Source organism: Chionomys nivalis, chromosome 13 (assembly GCF_950005125.1).
Source record: "Chionomys nivalis chromosome 13, mChiNiv1.1, whole genome shotgun sequence".
NCBI lineage: Eukaryota > Metazoa > Chordata > Mammalia > Rodentia > Cricetidae > Chionomys > Chionomys nivalis.
Genome location: NC_080098.1, coordinates 58,931,886 through 58,953,495, shown reverse-complemented (window position 1 = coordinate 58,953,495; position 21,610 = coordinate 58,931,886). Strand labels below are relative to the sequence as shown.

The 21,610-nt window shown below is 46.0% G+C and overlaps 1 protein-coding gene across 6 annotated transcripts; it reads left to right on the top strand.

Moving 5' to 3' along the window:
- The first annotated feature begins 29 nt into the window (after positions 1-29).
- Tbc1d7 (TBC1 domain family member 7) lies at positions 30-17,281 on the top strand. Of its 6 annotated transcripts, none has more exons than XM_057787478.1 (9): positions 30-140; positions 614-794; positions 1,502-1,644; positions 2,567-2,647; positions 7,033-7,220; positions 12,884-13,021; positions 14,501-14,646; positions 15,887-16,016; positions 17,054-17,281. In XM_057787478.1, exons 3-9 carry the CDS (start codon positions 1,533-1,535, stop codon positions 17,138-17,140), a joined length of 882 nt encoding a protein of 293 aa, XP_057643461.1. In that variant the 5' UTR covers positions 30-140; positions 614-794; positions 1,502-1,532; the 3' UTR covers positions 17,141-17,281. The 6 variants fall into 6 exon arrangements, with proteins under 6 accessions (XP_057643461.1, XP_057643460.1, XP_057643459.1 ...); XM_057787477.1 differs by having other exon boundaries at positions 68-160; XM_057787476.1 differs by having other exon boundaries at positions 68-180.
- The last annotated feature ends 4,329 nt before the right edge of the window (positions 17,282-21,610 follow it).

Genomic DNA, 21,610 nt, shown 5'->3' with positions numbered 1-21,610 from the left:
CGGCGGACGGGAAGACCGGAGCGGGCGTACGTGTGTGTCCCGCGACATTGCTCCCCTCGCTCGCTCCGCCCCGGCGCTTGTGGTTCCGCCTGCCTGCCTGTGGCTCAGCGCGCCCAGCCTGCTTTCCGCTGCTTTCGCAGGTCTCTTAGTCTGAACCCGGGTGTGTTTGCTCTACTAGAGGTGAAGTGTTCATAGCCGGGAGAGCGGGGTCTGGGGCGTCACCGGGTACCGGCACCTTACCCGCAGGTGGAAGCACCTGGGCAGGAATTGGTTGCATGCCCTTCAGGGCGACGCCTTTGCCATCACAGTGCACGAATGCTTAAAAAAAAAGACAAGAATTCCAGAGTTTGCGTTTTAATGCTTTGGAAAAAAAAAAAAACTGTCAGAAGAGCGTGGAACTCTTTCAAAGCAATTCTAAATTCCAAATTGCTTTTGCAAAAATGAATTATAATCATTTCCGTGACAGATTATGTTCAGATGGTATCTTCCCCTGCTTATTGGGGTCGTCTCGGGGGCTTTTAGTAGCTGAGGACTTTATTCTTTGGAAGAATGTTTGTATCTTTAGTGCCTGATTCACTAACCTCGTTCTATCTTTTCTTGGTTTTACCACCAGCATCAGGAAGACTGTTCTGAAGGAATGGTGGGCCACTGAGATGATTTGAATGGCCACACTGGGTTTTACCTCGGTTTTCTGCCTTCCATTGACTGTGCTGTCACTTGTCATCCGTCTACATTCCTAACCGTCTTCTGGCTATACTTTAATGCTGTTTATCTCTTGGAGGTTTTAAATTTTGGTAATTACACTGGCAGAATTATGTTTACAGTAGAAGAAAAAAAAAGGGGGCAAGGGCAGGATTTTTTCCTTCTCCTTTTCCCAAATGCCCATTTTAGAAAGCACAGCTAAGCAAAACAAAAGAAATCAAAGTCACAAGACTCCTACCTGAAGATAACTGTGGATAATATTTTGGATGTCTCTTATTTTTTTAAAAAACAATGCTATCTTGGGCCAGGAGTGGTGGCCCAACACCTCTCATCTCAGAACTCAGGAGGCAGAGGCACAGATCTCTGAATCTGAGGCCATCATGAGCTACTTAGTGAGATCCCAGTTGTAAAACTGGATGCAGAATCAGGGTACATATCCTTGGCTAGCCCCTTTTACATAAGATAAGATAAGATAACATAACATAACATAACCTGCCTGTATATTTTTTATTCACAAGTTTATAATTGCTACAAGATATTTCATTGTGCTGGTGATTCTTGAGTAAAGAATGAACCTTAGTCCCTACACTCTGTGTCATCTTCTTGTGTGGCTTAGAGGACAGCTAACTCATATCTTGTTTTTGACCAAGATGCGTAAGGAAGGTGGGATTCGAGTTGTGTGAATTCAAAGATTTAATGCTCCTTGGTTAGGGGCAGGCATTTTTTTTCATATTTGACTTATTGAAAAGGCAGAGAAAATAACTTAATGTCTTCCCAATTCTTCTTTCTCTGTTTTTAGGCACACTTAAGAAACCCTCTAAGAATGAACTATGACTGATGACTCTCAGAGAAACTTTCGATCAGTCTACTACGAGAAAGTGGGGTTTCGGGGAGTTGAAGAAAAGAAATCCCTGGAAATCCTCCTGAAAGATGACCCTTTGGGTGAGCCTTACCTGCGCAAGCTTATTGGTTTTCAGTCCTAGTGGTTGTTACCAAGTAAAGATTACTTAATGGACTCGAAGCAGTACTTAATACTTGCTGTATTTTTTGGTGAAGGGACATGTCAGAGTGGTATAATTTTAGAGAAGTTGAATGTTTTTCAAATTCACTGAGAGGCGAAAGGTTGTGCAAATCTTCTTAAAAACTCGACACTGCTGAGTGTGGTCATGCAGAACTTTGATTGCAGCGCTCAAGAGACAGAGGCAGAGGGATCTATGAGTCCAAGGGCAGCCTGCTATACATGTAAAGTTCCAGGATAGCCAGGTGATACATAGTAAGACACCCCACCTTTAAAAATAACTCAATACTATTTATTTTCAATTAAGCCTATATATTTTCTCTCAATTTCTAGCTGTATCACCATGGTTTCTATTTTTGCAGGTAAACTCTGCAAAATTTTCTTTGGAAGTTAATCCTTCATTACGCATTGATACTTAGTTTATCTTAAGCCAACAGCAGTAGTCTATTGTTAAAGTAAGACAGAACCATAGTATAAAGACAAACGTAAGTTGTGTAAAGGGCTTGTTGTTGGTAGAGCTGGGAATGGAACCCAGGGCCTTGCACATACTAAGACATGTTCTACCACTGAGCAACACTGTATCCCTCCCCCGCCATTCTGTATATAATAATTCCTGCTAATTTTAGAGGGAATGCAGTGATGTATGCAGCATACATTTCTATGCTGCAAAAGCGCTGTTTTAGATAGCTTCGTTGATAGAAGGTGTGGGCTAGAAATGAGACCCCTATGGCCTAAGTTGCTGGTCCTGCGGTGGATGTCTTCTGAAGGTGTCTGAGCTAGTGAAGCTGCACTTTCAGGTGCTGTGAGCCCATGTGACATTTCTAATTGTTCTCTTTCTTCCTTTAGACATTGAGAAGCTTTGTACCTTCAGCCAGAGGTTCCCTCTCCCGTCCATGTACCGTGCATTGGTATGGAAGGTGCTTCTAGGTAGGAGACCCGGGAGTTGGGGAATTTAACTTCGAAAGTATTGAATGGGATCCTTTGTCATCTTGCAGGCAGAAGAGGAGGATTTGCTTAGATTCTCTGCTGAATTTTGGGTCTAATCCAGGAGGGCCGATTGCTGCTCACTGTAAAAGCCTTTAGGGTAATGACTTCAGCAGAATTATACTAACAAATAGTCTTAGAGTTTCTGCTTATTAGTGGCCATAGAGAAGATAATATTTGTTCCTGAAATAAAGCCTTTTTTGTGCAGTCATGTGTCTGGTGGGGATCTGTGGTCATCAGCTGTGAAAATTATGACATTGGGCTGGTAGAAAGGAGAACTGGCCATCTTTGCTGTCATCTGGGTACCCAAGAGGAAGACCTCGGAGGGCTCCAGTTTTGCGTCCGTCCAGATTTTAGGTTTTACATAAGAGTTCATTGTACTCTGGCTCTCGGTGGTAGAGATCTGAGGTCCTGATGCTAAGGAACTAGACAGGCTTAGTAGCAAGCGTCTGGATTTCTAACCCTTTGAGGGTCTTAGAGCTTGAGGCCTGGACTGAACTGTGAGTCTCAGGAAAGCCTCAGCCACAAAACAGAACACCCCTGTACCCACAAGAGGAACCATATTGACAAAGCGTTGAAGAATGTGGTTCATTTAAGTGCATCAGAGTGTAGAGGGTGAAATGGTCAGAGTTAGTATAGAACAGCCTCCTCGGTGGTGGTGTTTCCTAGAATTGGGTGTTTAGTCATTGGTCGACACCACAATTAGCTGAGTCTGTCTCTATCTGAAGTACATAAATGCCCATTTATCCCTTGAAATAAAAATGGTATGACAGATTATTTTTATAGGAGGAATCAAGAGTTTTTTCTGCCTAGAAGCATGAGTGAATTCCAGCACTGGGTGGTGAAGTAAGGAGGAGAACTGGCTCAGTGTCTGCCATAAGCAACTCGCAGCGTCCCTTTGAGCCCAGGATTTCACCACCATTGCTGAGCCTGCTGGAACATCTAATCCCCATTCCTTATCGTCCTCCATTTCCTCTCTCTCTCTCTCTCTCTCTCTCTATATATATATATATATATGTGTGTGTGTGTGTGTGTGTGTGTGTGTGTGTGTGTGTGTGTGGTTTTTCAAGATAGGGTTTCTCTGTGTAACAGCCCTGTCTATCCCAGAACTTGCTATGTAGACCAGGCTGGCCTCGAACTCACTGAGATCCGCCTGCCTCTGCCTCCCAAGTGCTAGGATTAAAGGTGTGTGCCACCACTGCCAGCTCCATTTCTTTTTTAAACAGCTGGTGTTTCCTAGCTGTGGGGCAGAGGTAAGGATGGAGCTTTATGATGAATATGAACTATTGCTCTTTATTGGGCATCGGTGGGTTCCATGAGTTAGGTTAAATAGTTTACGTAAATCGTGTACAGTAATTCTAGACTTCTAAGGGAAGTCTTAACTATTCTAGATAGACAGACCTTAGAAGCCTAAAAATTCTTACCTAATTTCTGTGACAGATGAGGAATTAAAGCCTAGGTTCGTAGAGCTCATTGGAAGTAGGTGGGGTTGGATAACAGACCACGTGCTCCTTTCCTAGCGTATTGTCACAGCCTGAGAGCTCTGCAGCCCTCAGTCTGGCCATGCAATATGGAGGTCACAAGGGACTGCAAGCCACTCTAGAAAGCTCTCCAGATGGCTCTTTGCTGAACCTCTTGGCGGCTTTGGTGTGCTCATTCGTGACTGGGTGGGTATGTGTGGTGACCATCTACAGAATTTATGATAACTGTTTAAGTTTTCCTCGAATCATTTTTCCCCCTTGAATTTTACATAAAGACTCTGGAGTCAGCAATTGAATTCTTCCTAAGGGTCCATTTTAGGCAGTTATCACAAGTGCCCATTTCTTCTGGGATACCCTGTGTGTCTTATTAATGGGAAATGTTGTTGTGTCTGTGACATTTCCTGAATGCCAAGGCCCGACTGGCTTTGTACCTGGGTTTCTCTTACCGTCTTTATCATCTAAGCCACCTGTTTCTCTGCCCTTGTGAGAAGCACTGGAAATGCAGAGTTGTGACAGTATAAAGGGCTCTTTGTAGCTCAAGCTTGGTTGCTTTGGGCTCTGTGGATTCTGCCTCCTTGGACCATTTTAGGGAAATGTCAGAGAGAGCTTTGGGACGAACTCTAGACCCAGGTTTGACACTTGACATTCTGCTGCCTATGGTAGGTTCCTCTATAGCTCTTTAGTCTGTACGAGCCAGATGTGGAGGATATTAAAGTATGTTCCTTGACTTCTCTGAGAACGTGGCACAGAGCCCACAGACACACTGAGTTTACGTAAGGAAAGGACATTTAAGTATGTTTTTTTGCCTGGGGATTGTTGAATTTGTCTAACTGCTATTTCCTGGAACATTCTTTAGAATAATTGGTCTGTGGGGTTTTGCATCAAAAGGGAGTTGGAGTCAAATGAGCTGCCTGACACGCGTGTGCCAGCTGCCCTTCTGAGTACTCTATGAGTTTGTCCTTTTGTCGCGACAGCTCGCAGATTTAGGTCATATCATCTCTAGTTTTCAGGTGGGGAGAAAATGAGGCCCAGGAGACAGAGGGCATTGCTGAAGATCTAGTCAGTGAATTGTAGTCAGACCTCAAACCCGGGAATCTGACCCCAGAGTCTCTGACTCTGTGCAGCCTCATTACATTAATGGGACTGGAACAAATAAAGTGAAAACAGTTTCTCTCCAAATTGAGCCTTAACAACGCCTTGTTCCCATTCCGCAGTCCATTTTCTTGTGCCGGTGCTTGGGGCTCTGATTCTTAAGGAAACATTCGGTGTCGGGCTTGTCTGTCCCACTTCCTGCCTATGCTAGAGGAGGGCACAAAATGCCCTCATGTGTGATAGACTGCAACACTGGTGAGAGTCTTGGTGTTAGCCAGTCTGCATCACCGAAGACCTGGCTGTTAATCTCCCATTGTTTCCACTATGCCATTTGCTTATTAAAAAAAATAAAATAAAATAAAGAGAGAGTTTGATGAGATGACAGTGAGTGAAAGTGGCAGCCTGAGTCCATTCTCTTGAACACCCGTGTGGAGGTGAAAGGAGGGGGCTGACGCCACAGAATCCCCTCTTCACACACGCACACACACAGGCACACACACACATAAACACACACACACAGGCACACACATAAACACACACACATAAACACACACACAGAGGCACACACATAAATACACACACAGGCACACACACACATAAACACACACAGAGGCACACACATAAGCACACATACACACACAGAGACATACACACAGCACACAAACACACAGGCACACACACACAGGCACACACATAAACACACACACAGGCACACACATAAACACACACACAGGCACACACACAAACACACACACAGAGGCACACACATAAACACATACACAGGCACACACACATAAACACACACACAGAGGCACACACATAAGCACACATACACACATAGAGACACACACACAACACACAAACACACACACAGAGGCACACACATAAACACACACAGGCACACACACATACAAGCACACGCACAGGCACATACACACATACACGCACAGAGAGGCACATGCACACACACAGGCATATACACACATGCACACACACAGAGGCACATGCACACGCACAAGCACATGCGCACACACAGGCACACACACAGGCACATGCACACGCACAAGCACATGCGCACACACAGGCACACACACAGGCACATGCACAAACATACACACAGGCACACACACAAACACACAGAGGCACATGCACACATACACACACAGGCACAAACACACAGAGGCACATGCACACATACACACACAGGCATAAAACACACACACACACACACAGTTTCATTCTAAAGCCCAATGAGCAGGCAGCATAGTTAAGTAATGACCATGAAGTGTCACAGAAAGGTAAGATGATCGTATTGATGAAGACCGTGGGCTTCTTTTGCCCCAGGAATAGGATAATCTGTGGATAAGTTTTAACTATTGAGGGAGAAAAGGATTCAACAAATTGTTCTGAGATGTAGGAGGCCAAGTGCAGAGTGGGGAGAGGCCCAGGAGCTAAAGGTACCCTCAGCTGCTCGCCAGGAGCTGAGTTACACTATTATTACAATTGATGTGGCCGTTGTCATGCAATTAGGTCACATATTTGTTCAAAGGCTTCTGTCGCACCATCCGTTTCTCTCTAATATCAGTGATGCACCGTCTCGCAAAGCTCGCACCATTTAAGAGCCTTCTAGTGACACTTTCCGAAAGAGAATCATCTCAGCTGGGTGGGCTGCTTCTCACAGGATTCCTCCCATGAGAGGAAGGATTTGCGTGAGTGTCTCAGTTTGCCCTTTTCCTGTCCCCTTTCCCTGTGTAGGGATCTTGCCTCCACACCATGACTCTCATGCCAAGGTGATGGCCTACCGCAAAGATCAGTACTCTGACGTCCTTCATGCACTGACGGTAGTCCGCTTCGTCAACGATGCCACCCCTCAGGTTGAAGTGTATCTTCGCATGTACCAGCTTGAGTCTGGGAAGCTGCCTCGAAGTCCCTCTTTTCCACTGGTGAGTGGTCATTCTCACGTGATGTTTAACGCAACCCTTTTTCTAAGAATTACGTTTTCCTTTGTCTGTTAATGTGTTTGCAGAGCTGTGGATTCGTTCATTCTTCATGAATGTTAGGCAAGCACTCCACCACTGAGCCACACCTCTAAGCCTTGGATTCTTGCTAACTTCCATTGCACAATGTTTTGCCTTAGAAACCTTCCATGGTTTCCTATTGTCGGTACAATGAAAAATGAAAGCAACAGTTTTACCTGGGCTCTATAGTCCTGAACGATCACCGTTAGTTATTTTAAACTGTCTTTTGTTTTAGGCACAGTCACACATTGCTTAGTGATGATACATGTTCTGAGAAGTGTGTCACTGGACATTTGCAAACGTCATGTACTTATATTTGCTCAAACTCAATGACTGTGACCTTACTAGGCAGTTTAATCATAGAGGATCACTATCCTAGATGGCTCCATGGCTGACTAAAACGTTATGGAATGCATGGCCATAATCTCAAACTTGAAGGAAGGGCACAAAAATACTACCAAGAAGTTCTATAGCTTTTTACTGACATTTCCAGTTGTTAGCATTTAGTGACATCTGCTTTGCCACTCTCTCCTACATCTGTACTTTCCTCCCTTTCTCTCCCTCTCTTTTTCTTCCCCTCCCTCCCTCCTTCTTTCTCTTCCCCCATCTCTCCCTTCCGTCTTTAAAAACTATTTTATTTTAGGTGTATGGGTGTTTTGCCTGCATGTATGTCTGTGCACCACTTGCCTGCCATTGGATTTCCTGGAACTGGAGTTGCAAACGGTTGTGCGCTGCTGGGAACCAAACCATTGTTCCCTGCAAGAGCAGTCAGTGCCATCTATCCAGCCTCACTTTTGTCTTCTTTTGAGACAAATTCTCCCCATGTATACAGCACAGGCCAGCTTCCAACTCAGTATCCTCCTGCCTCTGTCGCATGAGTGCTGGGATTATTGGCGTGCACCACCGTTTCTGGCTCTGCGCACACACTTCTTTGTATAAGCCACAAGAGAGCGAGCGTCAGTTGTGATGCTCTGGTCCTTCAGTTCCATCAGTCTCTCTGTAGGTGAGCACTGCAGAGCTATGAGTCAGCGCTGTGACAGCATTCAGTCTGACCTACGAGCTCCATTCTCATTTGCCCAGTTATTCTCGGGATGCCCTTCATCACAAATACACAAAAGGTCTAGCTGAAGATTCAGTTTTGAACTGTGGGTTACACCGAGTTGCCACGTTGTGTGGACACCTTTGATTTTGGATGGGTCTCTTATCTTTCTCTTTCATGCCCTTGACACTTTTGACAGGTGTTGGTCAGTAATTTTACAGAAACCCCTCACTTCAGGTCTGCCTATGCTCCCTCCTTGTGATACAGGCAGGGACACCCATGGGTGATGTGTCCACAGTGTACTGTGTCGGGAGGCTCACTTGGCTTTGCCTCCTGGAACATCCATTAACGCTGATCTCTTGGTAAGGCAGTGCCAAGAAAGAAAGTTATTCTTTCTCCCTTTGTAACCACTTCTTCCCTTTGTGGGGAGACATTTAAAACTGCTATGTAATCAGCTCTACCTTATTAAAGTTTGGCTCATACATTTGGCCATTCATTGGTTTCAATTATATGTATATATGTCTTTCATCTTTAAGTAACTTAAGTAAGAAGAAAGTTATAAAATAGTATACCACCTGCATACACCTTCACTTAGCATCCTCATTTACTGGATCTTCCAAAACCGCAGAGTGATGACGAGAACTTACGAGTTAGCTTTGACACCAGGCTAGGAGCTAAGTTGTACATCTTTTTGAGATCTTACTGGCTGTGCCCTGATGCTCTTCTCACCCTGGACACTGTCCTGGATCAACATTACACTTAGTTGCCATTCTTGGTCCTAAATCCACTGGCCTTCAGACTTCTTTGGACTTCTGTGACCTTGACACTTTTGAAGAGCCTGAGTCTCTTAGGGATTTCTCCATTTGCCTGATGTTTTCTGATAACTACAACCTGGCTATGCTTTACTGGTAAGGGTAGCAAGAGAAGTGCTGGTAACTTTGGTCACTTGGTGCAGGTGCTGCCTGCCAGGTGTCTCCCCTGTAAGCTTACTCTTTGTAATTAGTGAGTAAGTAATGGAAAGGAACTGAGACTTTTCATACACACACACACACACACACACACACACACACACACACACACACACACACACACTCACTGTCTCTTTCTCTCTCTCATTGTGTAACCCTGACTGGATGGACTGGTCTGGTCTTGAACTCACAGAGCTCTTTCTGCCTCTGCCTCCTGAGTGCTGGGATTAGAGGTGTGTGCCAGCTTCCTGGAATCTGGAGGCTTGTAAATACCCACCCAATTATTATTACTATTATTGCCTAAAATGTTTTTGCTGCTCGAATCGCCAAATAGTGATTCTCTAAGTCCTGAATTCGTTCTGGGTCTGTTAGCTGCATCTATGAGTTTCCCTTTGCATTTATTTATTGATGTCATTGTGGATGTACAGAATCCTTTTAACTCAATGGCCTACACTATTTTATTGTCATTTTTTTCTTTTGTTGTTCAAAATGCTCCAGCTTCGGCCAGCAGGAGCCCCTTTCATCTGACACCTGTGTCCGTCTGATACTCCACTGTTTTGAATGTTTCCTGACATTTCGTCACAAAAAGATGCTCCAGGATCAGCTTTTACTTCCTGCGCTGCATCTCTGGCCTGGGCCTTTGTTTCTGGTTTCCAGGGCTGTTTGCTTTTAAGCTCACTTAGTAGACAGGCATTAAAAAATATATATGAGTATGTATATTCATCCTTGCATATGCATACATGCCAAGTTATCGCTCATTCTCTCCATATATAGATATAGATACAGATACAGATATAGATATTGTATGTGTGTATTAAAGATATAGATGTTGTGCTGCTGGGCATGTAACCCAGAGGATCATGCATGCCATACCAGTGCTCTGCTGCTGAGTTACACCCCAGTCTTTATGTATTAGTGTGTGTCTTTCTAAGTTATAATAAAAATCCTGAGTTCACAATTTCATCCCAGTATCACAAGGTCATTTTTAGTCTTCCCTGTTGCAGATATTAAAAAGTTCCCATTTTCCTAAGGTGTTCGCTTCTGGCTCTTTTTCCAACCAATGTTGTCAGCCACTCCTGGCTACTTTATTGCAGTTTTCTAGGTATTTTAATGAAGGTTTTATTTATTTGGCTAAAACAGAATGAATTTTTCAAGCAAGGATTTGCATTCAAGCTTTGATTATCTACAAACTTTGTTTTTAATGAAGATTGGGCTCTAAACCAAGTGTGCACTACTTCTAATCCAGTACTCGGAGGCTAAGAGGGGAGGAACTTGAGCTTGAGTCCAGCTACATAGTGAGAGCTTGCCTCAAAAATAACTGACTTATATATATGCAGTTAATATTAGAGTTCCTGTGTCAAATTAGCCCTAATAAAGGCAATCCATTCCCTCTGACCATTACATTTATGAAGAGGCAGAAGAGCCCCTAAATATTAAGTGGCGGGTGTTCAGGACAGTCTCGTTTCCCTATTACTCAGCGTCAGCACTGTGACATTGATAGTACCACATGAGCTTGTGGTTCTGGGACTGAACCTGTGACCTCTTAGGTGCTAGGCACGTGCTCTGCCGCTGGCTGTATCTCCAGTCCCTTGCATCCTTTATTTTACCTTTCACTAAGCTGCCCAGTTGCAGTCCTCCTGTCTTAGCTCCCTGAGTAGCTGAGACACAGGCCCACACTAGGAAAAGGGCTTCGAGTTCAATAGGGTTAGCTGTTCTGTTAGTTTAAGCAATCTAAATTATAGGCATGGTTCATACTCATCCCTGCTCACTGGTCCACGCTTTGGTTCATACTCATCCCTGCTCACTGATCCACGCTTTGGTTCATACTCATCCCTGCTCACTGGTCCACACTTTGGTTCGTACTCATCCCTGCTCACTGGTCCACGCTTTGGTTCATACTCATCCCTGCTCACTGGTCCACGCTTTGGTTCATACTCATCCCTGCTCACTGGTCCACGCTTTGGTTCATGCTCATCCCTGCTCACTGGTCCATACTTTGAGCCCTGGCACCTTCCCTGCAGTCTCAGGTGCGCATGCTGTCTGAATGTGGGTTGGGCAGGGGCCTCTGTCTCCCTGTCTCTTTGTACACACTTAGCCCCCTTACACTGTGGTCTGAGGAGCATGTGAGTACTGGATCACAGCTGGGGGAAGGACATTAGTTTCCCCTTGGCCTGTCAGAGTGATGGGGACCTTGCCATCTGCAGGACCACCCAGGCCAGGCCTAGGACTGTGGAATCCTGGAGGTTTCCTTTCCTTCTTGCTCCTTTGTGTCCCCCAATACTCTAACACTGTTTAGAGAAACACACTTCTGTTAATCCTAACTCTGTGGCTCTTTGTGTTTTTTTAAAACTTTTTTTTAAATGATTTGTCTTTATTTTATGTGCATTGGTGTTTTGGCAGCATATAGGTCTGTGTGAGGGTGTCTGATTCCCTGGAACTGAAGATACAGTTGTGAGCTGCCATGTGGGTGCTGGGAGTTGAACCTGGGTCCTTTGGAAGAACAGTCAGTGCTCTTAGCCACTGAGCCATCTCTCCAGCCTGACTGCTTGCATTTTGTGGATATCAACAAGCTGAAAGGAAACCTAAGATTGAAGTGCTTTTTATTAAAACAGGATATTTTTATTTAACTTGGGGCTTCTCAGGGAATAGAATGGTATTTTTAAATTTCCTTTTAATCTTAAAAGTATCAAACTATGAAAGCCTAGATGAAAATATAAGGATTTTGTTGTTTTGTTTTTGAGACAGGGTAGCCAGGGCTGCCCTGGAACTCACTCTGTAGACCAGACTGACCTTGAGCTCATAGGCCTGTACCTCCTGGCTATTTTTTGTGTTTGGTTGGTTGGTTTTTGGTGTTAATGGTAATATTTGAAAATAAAATAACTTTACAAATAGGGTTTCAGTTTTATAAGAGTCCTCTGTTGAAAATTACTTGAGGGTTTATTTTCATATTAACAGATCTGAGTAGTGACCTTCTGCTTCCTAAAATTCTGATTCTGGACTGTTAAAAATTGAGGTAGAACAGCGTTCTGAAGCCATGTATGGAAGCTTTGACATAATCAGTGTTTTGTGAGCCCATTTGGAGTCCCCCAGTATTTGTAAGCTATGTACTGAGACACATTCCAAAGTGAGTGTGTCATCACAGAAGGACTCCATCTAACATGGAGATTGGCTGCGTGGGAGAGACCCTACTTTCCCTAATGCTGATCCAACATGGAGACTGGCTGCGTGGGAGAGACCCTGCCTTCCCTAACACTGATCTAACATGGAGACTGGCTGCGTGGGAGAGACCCTGCCTTGCCTAACACTGATCTAACATGGAGACTGGCTGCGTGGGAGAGACCCTGCCTTGCCTGTGCAGACCCCACCCAAGAGCCAGCTGTTGTCCAGCCATGCTGACTCCCATGGTTCCCTGTGGCTGCCCTTCCTTCCCTCTCTAGCTCCTTTCTTTCTAACACGCTCTACCTTCTCTGATTTATTAATGTGTCCTCTTCGGGGTGCAGGGGGCAGTGTTCCATTTTCAGTGAAGAAACATATCTTCCCTTCCGCTGCCTCCCTCTTGAGATTCATTGTTAATCTTTTAGGAGCCGGAGGATGACGTCTTTCTCGCCATTGCCAAAGCCATGGAGGAGATGGTGGAGGATAGCGTTGACTGTTACTGGGTCACCCGATGCTTCGTGAAGCAGTTAAATAGCAAGTTCCGGGATTCTTTACCTCAGCTGGTAAGCGTTTTGTGCTTTGAATGGAGTGTTGTGGAATAAGCAGTGTCAGGGACTGTCACCCAGTGCTGCTGCTGTGACAGGTGGACCCTCTAGAGTGGCTTCTGGCAGATGTGTTCTGTAAAAGCCAGAAAGTGTTCCCCATGGAGTGGGCCCCGTGTCTCCTTTTCTGCTGCTGGAGCACTGTTGGGTCTCCAGGGCTGGACTCGCTTGCGGTCCCGCCTGCTCTGGAGTAGTCCTGACCCGTCCAGATCCAATGGCTTACCTAGCGTGGTCACTCGGTTAGTCAGGGTCTCTGTCTGCCCATGTGTACAGAAGGCCTAAGTGACAGAGCTCCTTCTCCTCACACACCTTCAAGTGCAGAGCGAGGGCAGCCAGGGCTGGTGGGAGGGACTCCAGGCTCCTGGTATTGTGCTCCAGCATACACATATGTACACACATATATACACAAACACATGGAGTGTATTACTCTACACACGGGCCTTACCATTTTTGTTTGTCTTGTTGTTGTTTATTTCAGTACGTGGAGAATTTCTAGGCTCATTCAGATAAACTAGTGGCTTTTAGTTCTGATTTCTTATCACCCCTCTTCCTCCACCAGACCAATTAAATCAGAGTCTCTCGATGGGCCTGGAATTCTAATGTTTCAAGACTTAGGCAGTTCTGTTTGTAGCTAGGATTGACAGCCTCTCATTTAGAGTCACTTTTCCTACTAATTTACTCACTGTCTCCCCTTACAAATTTGCTGCAATTAAGTCTAATAGCCTCACCCTGACAATAAACACGCGTGTGTGCGTGTGTGCCGTAGTCTGGGCAAATTTACATCTTAGCCTGGCAGGCAGGTCCTGAGCTGGCCTGCTCTCCACTCTGCTGCGCAGGTACAAGGCTGTGAGTCTTGTCCTTCAAGCAGTGGCCCTGCCCTCTCTCTCCACCTGACACAGCCTTGAGGACCAGTGAAGTTGGTCAGCTTTATATATTTTTATTGTTTTCTTGGCTTCAGAGTGTGTGTAGACACATCCACATATATGTATATATCATTCTTATTATATGTATTAGATGTTTGCCACACCTCAGCCAGCTTCCCCGCTTCAGGTCTTCACATGATAGCTCCAGACCGCCCAGTATTGCTGTGGGCCTTTTGTAGCTTCCCATAATACCTCACCCTTGCTTTAGACTCTGCCTTAGCCGTTGGATCTGGTTAGTGCAGTTCCGCGTGGCAGCCGTTCCGTTTTGCCTGGATGTTGTCCTGTGGGGTAAGCACCAGAGGAGCCCTGCGTCCTGAGAAAGCCCGCAGTTCCAGTGCGGTCACCTTTGTCAGTACCGACCAAAGCCTGTCGCGTTACGACAGACTTGATGCTTCTCAAGCTTTGTCTTCTAGTACTTTCTCTTATTCAGCACGCACATATTTGCAGCGTAAGTTGCAGCATGCGGTGGCATTATGTCACAGGAAATGAGTAATCACTTTTGCTATGTCATCTTTAGCCCAAGGCTTTTGAACAGTACTTGAATCTGGAGGATAGTAGGCTACTGAGTCACCTGAAGGCCTGCTCTGCTGTGTCCAAACTTCCTTATGATCTCTGGTTCAAAAGGTGCTTTGCCGGATGCCTGCCTGAGTCCAGTTTACAAAGGTATGTGTTTTCCCACCACATACAGGCATCTTGGAGTCGGAAAGAGTTCCTGGTCCTTCTATGACCATCTCTAAGTTGGAGTTCGCTTCAGAACGAGAAGGAGATGCAAAGCTACATCCCCTGGCTATTTCTGTAACTAACGTGGTTCTCCTTGTTGTTGGAGACATGATACGAAGCTTGTAGGCCTCTGTGTGGATGACATGAGGCAGTGGTAGCTGAAACAGTGGGGATCTGTGGGCTTCTTTTCTAGACAGGGTTAGTTCCTGACAGATAGACACCTTTGTATGACATCCTCAAAAGAGCTAAGACACGTTAAGGGTATATCTTATTCCCAGCCCCCTAACCTGGGTCTTTGTGATGTTGGTTTCAAGAAAGAAGTCAGTATATAGAGAGCATTAAAAGAAAATGTGTAACTTAGCATGCAGAGTCTACTACCAGCTTCAAACGTTACAGGAATTATCCAATCATTATTTTAGAGTAATAGTAGGGCAAGGACTAGCTCCCGGGTCTCAGGAAGCGCTCAGTGGGTACAGTTATTTGCTGTACAAACTTGAAGACCTAAGTTTGGATCCCCAACAGCCGTATAAAAAGCCAGGTATGATGGCATGTTTTGTAAAGCAAGTGCTGGCAGGGCTATCTGTGGAGACAGGCAGCTCTTGGTGCTCACTAGATAGCCAGTCTAGTCAGCTGGTGAGCATGAGGTTCAGTGAGCGACTCTATCTCAAAAAATCAAGTGGAACACAATAGAGGGGGCTACCCACATCAACCCCAGCCTCCACAAGCGTTTACACCTCTGTGCCTGTGGAGCTACACCCAGGCATGTTACATACATGCTCATAAAGAGCCCTGCAATACGTTTAGAGAACCTCCTCTGGTTCTCATTTCACTGGCAATGAAATGACTTGGCCTGACATTTTGCTGTCCTGTGGTGTCTGCTAAGCTGGCATCACGTGACTGTAGCAGGGTGCACACCCTGGTGTAGGACTGTCTTTTCCTTCGATGTCGAGTTCTCAGCAGGCATTTGGAACATTCTAGCGCAGCAGCGACTTTAAGTGAACTTCATTTTTTCCTATCTAGAATTGTCTCAGCGGCTCATCTATCGTGTTGTTACTGATTATTTCACAGTTGCTGTCTGAAACATATACTGAAAATGAGTGGAATTTGATCTTACTTTATGATCTGAGATGTCTGTGGAACACCAGTTTTGCACACCTGTAATTTGGTAATCTCTGTTTTCTAGGGTCTGGGATAAAGTTGTCAGTGGATCCTGTAAGATCCTAGTCTTTGTCGCAGTAGAAATATTACTGACCTTTAAGATGAAAGTCATGGCACTGAACAGTGCGGAGAAGATAACGAAGTTCCTGGAAAACGTGAGTGCTTTGTCTCCTTGGGTTTGGAATCTGGAAATGAAGGGAGTTTGGCAAGCCAGGTTTTCCTGTTGTGTTATATTAACAACATAGTTTTACTCCACCAAAGTATTTTGTTGTTGTTGGTTTGAGACTGTGATTTATGCTGTAACTCATCCTGGCCTGGAACGCTCTATGTATATCCTGAGCTGCCTCCAGTTCTTGGTAATCTTCCTGCCCTAGCTTCCTGGATGCTGGGATTACAGTCACGCACCCCACTCCTGGCAGGAAAAGAAAGTTACTTTTCCTTAACAGTATTGCTGTCTCCCTGTCTGCATGGCAAGCCCCTTACTCATAGTCCTGGGGCGTGAGTGTAATGGGGTAGTCTTCTCCCCAGTGAGCACAGCAAGAACAGGAGGCCATGTGAGTGGGCACTGTTGGGGTTCTCTAGGCCTTTTCCTGCCACGGGGGTAATCCTACCTGGGGTGCTTAATGCAGTTGTTAGTGTATGCTGAAAAGGCCTAGTGAAAGGGCTCCTCCTCCCTCTTAGAACCTTCTCTCCTGGGTAAACAGTAAATAGATTATGCCTGCTGAGAGTACAGCATGGAGCATACTGAGAACCCCTCCTCCCTTAATTAACCAGCTTTAACATCGAAGTGTGGCCTGGTAAATAGTAAGAGCTAAGTGAATGTGTACGTGTTCATTAAGTGAATCACCACTGCTGTGCCAATTAGCGGCCAACAGTGCCAGGCATGTGCCAGGCAAGAGCTCCCTTCTGTCATCCCATGAGCAGCTCTGTGAACTTGGGATGCTGTTTAGAGATCAGTGCTGAACCTTAGGCAGCCGTGTACTTGTCCAAGGCTACGTGGTGAGTGGGCACGGAAAGATGGCCTGGTACCAGAGCTACTCAGTATGTCCCCAGGAGCATTAAATCATTCCGAATCTGCTACCACCTTCCAAAACCAGAGAAAGCTCCATGGAAACAGCTCTGCCACAGAACGAGAGAAGATCCTGAAGGAACAAACACAGGAATTTCACTCAGACGCCTTTGTTCTTTACAGATTCCTCAGGACAGCTCTGACGCTATTGTGAGCAAGGCCATCGACTTGTGGCACAAACACTGTGGGACCCCGGTCCACTCAGCCTGACAGCTTGTGACTTCATGGATGGTCTGCAGGCCCTCCCTGAGCGCCCTGTCCATGTCGCTACTAACTGTATAGAAGTGGTAATCTCGCTGTGGTGCTCAAATGCTCCCTCCACCCCCACTCAGTAAAATAATTTAATCACAGTGCCTGGTGCAGCAGTGTTGTGAAGCAGCGTCTCTTGGCGACATCGACACACAGCTCTGGGGTGATATTTTAAAAGGGTAGTTAGGAAATCCCTCCTGGTCCTGCTCAGTTTAGGTGCAGCCTGGGTATCCAGTGAGAGGTACAGTGAAGCCCACCTCCCTCTGATGAGCACCAGGCACAGGTTAGACACTTACAAGGGCCTCTTTCTGGAAAAAGAACAGCTTTCTTTTCTCGGCACTTCAGATTTGGCTTTTGCCTTCTGTTGACCTAGAACGTGTGTGTGAGCCAGCTGCTTTCTCATGTCTTGCTAAACTGACTTACAAACAGTCCTTGCATCTTCTTACATGTTCCCTGCTCTTTTCGCCAGCTGGAATGAAGTCTTTTTTTTTTTTTGAGACAAGGCCTCCTTCTATACCTTGCTTTCTGGAACTCATTATATAACTGGCCTTGAACTCCTGGCAGTCCCCCCACCTCAGCCTCCTGAGTGCATGAAGCTTTTATTGAATAAAACACCTCTGAATTTGCCTTCTAAGAGAGATCGCTTGCTTGATATTTGTGTGTCTCTTGACGTTTTCTAACAAGTCATTAAATGTCAGGTGGCCTTTCCAGCATCCTCTGTTACCACAGGATTAGGAGATGTGGCAGGCTAAGGTTAATAGCCAGTGATCCCCTGGCCTTATTCTGTCACATATAGTCACCCTTCAGGAAGCCTTTGGGACTGGTGAATAAAATGGGGCCCTTGTTGCAGACTTACTCAGCTCACAGTCTTGCAGGAATGTGAGGAGCACATCAGAGTTTTCTCCATCCTCCTCCCACACAGCGAGGGAGGGATGAAATTAGGGAGTTATACTTCTGAGAACCCAGTCCCTCCCTGCTGTGTGCAACAGCTACCGACAAAGGACTGAGAAGAAACAGAGCCACTGAAACCAGCCGGTCAGACTGTCGGTACCAGACAAAGGGAGTCTTTTAAATGGACTCAGAAGCAAACCCTCTTCACACAAATTTCCACTTGCAGTCAGTATGTTAAATGATTCTCCGCCAACCATTTCTTTAGTAACCACTCAAGTAACCTGAAGAACTTTGGGGACATAGGGGAAAAACACACACAGAGGAAACTCTTCCCCAATTGCTTGCTTCCTAGTGATCATACAGAATATGTGAAACTCACAGAGATATGATAAAGAAATTGTGTCCTCACTGTAATGGTAAAAATAAAATGCTGTGGATTCCCAAGTGGCTGCAGTGGGCCATGAATCCCAGGCACGAAGCTGCATGATGGGTGAGAGACCTCAATGGGACAGCCAGTCCCACGAGGAGAGACAGACCAATGGGCATGCCATGAGACCATGCAGGTCTCTGAAGGTGGTTCCCGGGTAGGGAGCCACAAAGCGGGTGAGAGACAGAGACATGGATAGGCTCGTCATGCAGAGTGAGGCTGGATATTTATTTAGTGGGTTATGGAGGGGGAAGGGGAGAAGAGCAGAGAGAGAGGCAGAGACAGAAAGAGAGAGAGAGAGAGAGAGAGAGAGAGAGAGGAAGAGAGAGAGACTTAGACTGGAAGCTGAAGATCAGTTTGCCTCAGCAGACAGGGGAGGGAGTGGGCGTGGCTTGTCTCTTAAAGGAACAGGACAGACCATTACACTCATCCCCCCTCCTCTGTGTGTGTGTGTGTGTGTGTGTCCATGTGTGCAGAATGAGTATACTTGGATATGTGTGTAGAGGCCCAAGTCCACCTCTGATGTTGTTCCTCAGGATGATGGTCATCCACCTTGGTTTTTGAGGCAGGCTCTCTCACTGAGACTATGACTTGCCTATTGGTAAGCTAGGTTAGATAGATTGTGAGACTCGGGCATCCTTCCATCCCCGCCTCACCAGCTCAGAGATTACAAACCCATGCTACCATGTTCAGTTTTTATCTGGGTGCTGGGACAGGAACTTGGGTCCTCATGCCTGCATAACTATCACCTCAACACTGGTTCCTTTTCTTCGGTAGTCACATATCGTTTGAACACGTCTTTTAATAAAATAGATGTGGTGAAATCTATCGATGTCAGTGAATCCCAGTCCCAGGAAATAAAAAAGAACTAGTCACCTCTGAACTGGAGGAGAGTTTGAAAGTCTGCTGCCCTGAGTGGGTGAGGGGAACCAGCCAGGAGCCCTGCAGCAGGACTAGGTTTGGAGACTACAGCTGCCCTTCCTTGCTGTTCCCCTGAGGTCAGAGGGTCTCACACGGAAGGCTCCTGCGGTACTGCTGTGCACTAGACAGCACCTTGCTTGTGTGTACTGTCAGCCCCAGTCAGGTGAGACCTGTCCGTAGAGGATGAGGAGGAGAGGTTTTTTAAGCAAGTCAGTGTGACACCGAGCATATTTTTCTTACTAGGAACTAAACAGCCAAGGACTCTTTGAAAGGTGAGAACACACAGGGACCCACTGTTTTATGGCAGAAGTATCTGGAGGGAGCCCTGTTTAGCTTCTGCCTCCTGCCCTCCACCCCTCATAAAAATGCCCTCATGTTTCCTTTTTCCAGAACACTGTCAAGTTGTGGGGGAATGGTAACTCCATGCTAAAATAGCCCAGCGTGTTAGTCACACCATGCCGAACTTAGTTCCTGTTCTGTCTCTTAAGCATCTTTACACACAGATGGCAGAAGCTCTAAATCCACTAAGATTGAGACACAAAGGAAAAGGGATGTGTGGGTGTGTATGTGGGGAGCTTGTGTATATGTGTGTATGTGTATGTGGAGTGTACATGTGGGGGGTTGATGTATATGTGGTATGTATATGTGGGCAGGTGTGTATATGGAATGTGTACTGTCTGGTATATGTGGAATGGGAGAGTATATATGTGCTGTGTGTGGGTGGGTATATATGTGGAGGGGAGCTGGTGTATATGGGGTATGTGTGTGTGGGTCCGCGTATATGTGGAATGTGTATTTGTGAATGTATATGTCAAGGGGGTCTGGTATATATGAGATGAGGGTATGTGAATAGGTAGCTATGTGTGTAGAGTATGGGGGATTAAGTATGCGGAGTGGGTATGTGGAATGTATGGTATATATACATTTGTGGGGTTTAAGTATGCCCCATACATGTGGAATGTATGGTAGATGAACATTTGTGGGGTGTAACTATGCCTTGTATATGTAGGGGGTCTAAGTATGTGTTGGAATATGTTTGACTTTTGCCTCATGACAGTTTTTACTTTTTAAAAATTTTATTTTTGTTTTATGTCCATTGGTGCTTTTGCTGTGGGTGTCAGGTCCTCTGGAACTGGAATTACAAACAGTTGTGAGCTGGGAATTGAACCAGGGTCCTCTAGGAGAGCAGCCAGTGCTCCTAACCATCGAGCCATCTTTCCAGCCCCAACAGTTGGTGCTTTTAAGGCAGGAGAGGAGACTTTGGATGATCTGCTTCTAAATGCCAACTCTGCCTCTTGTGCCCTAGCAGTCTGGTGTCTGGCTCCTTGGTTTCCCTTCATTGTGACTTAAATATGAGCACCCTGGTATTTATGAGCCCGTACTGAGTGCTGGAGGGTTGGAGAGGATGCTAGAAGCCCGCATCAGCACAAGAGGGCATGTTCCTAGTGGCAGGGAGGACGCCTCAGAAGCTCTGGACTCCAGTCAGCAGCATGTACTAATCAGATTCCTGCCTTGAGGGACTGCGGGGTCATGACCCCTCCTGCTCTGCTATGTGCTATGTCTGAGTGGCTTGTTCTGCACCATTTACTTGTAGGGGGACAGTCAGCCCTCTCATGGGTAGGAGGTAGTGGGGGGACATAGGGAGGAATCACACGGGTACCCTTGGCACACCATCTCCATGTCTGGGTGTTCCTTGTGAACATTCATTCAAGCCTAATTCATCCCAGAAGTCTACCAAAAGCTGACTTTGCCTAGCTCCCTCCTGGGAGGTGAGTGACTGGAGGCCAGTGGCAGGCAGCAGTTGCGTTTGTTTCTGATTGCATGGGGGGGGGGGGTTGCAGGGTGATAGAGCCCCAGGGTGCCCAATATCTGTGGCTCTAGATCTGAACTGGGGCTGCCAGACCATATGACAGTTGAGCGAGCCAGAGTCAAAGCAATTAGAATTTGCAGCTGCTAAGGTTGACAGATCACAGGATTACGGAGAAGGCTTGCCTAGGCCTGAGGAATGTCAGAACCCAGGGGAGCCTCCTGACCAGTCAGCTAAGAGATAAGAAAAGGGAAGTTCCGGGTGCACCTCGGGTGAGAGAGGTCACCACTGTTAGATGAGTAATCTAGACGCTGTGTTCCTGCTGCCTGGCTAGAAGGCAGAAGCCACTCATTACCCTTTTCTCTGAGCCCCAAATTTCTTTCTG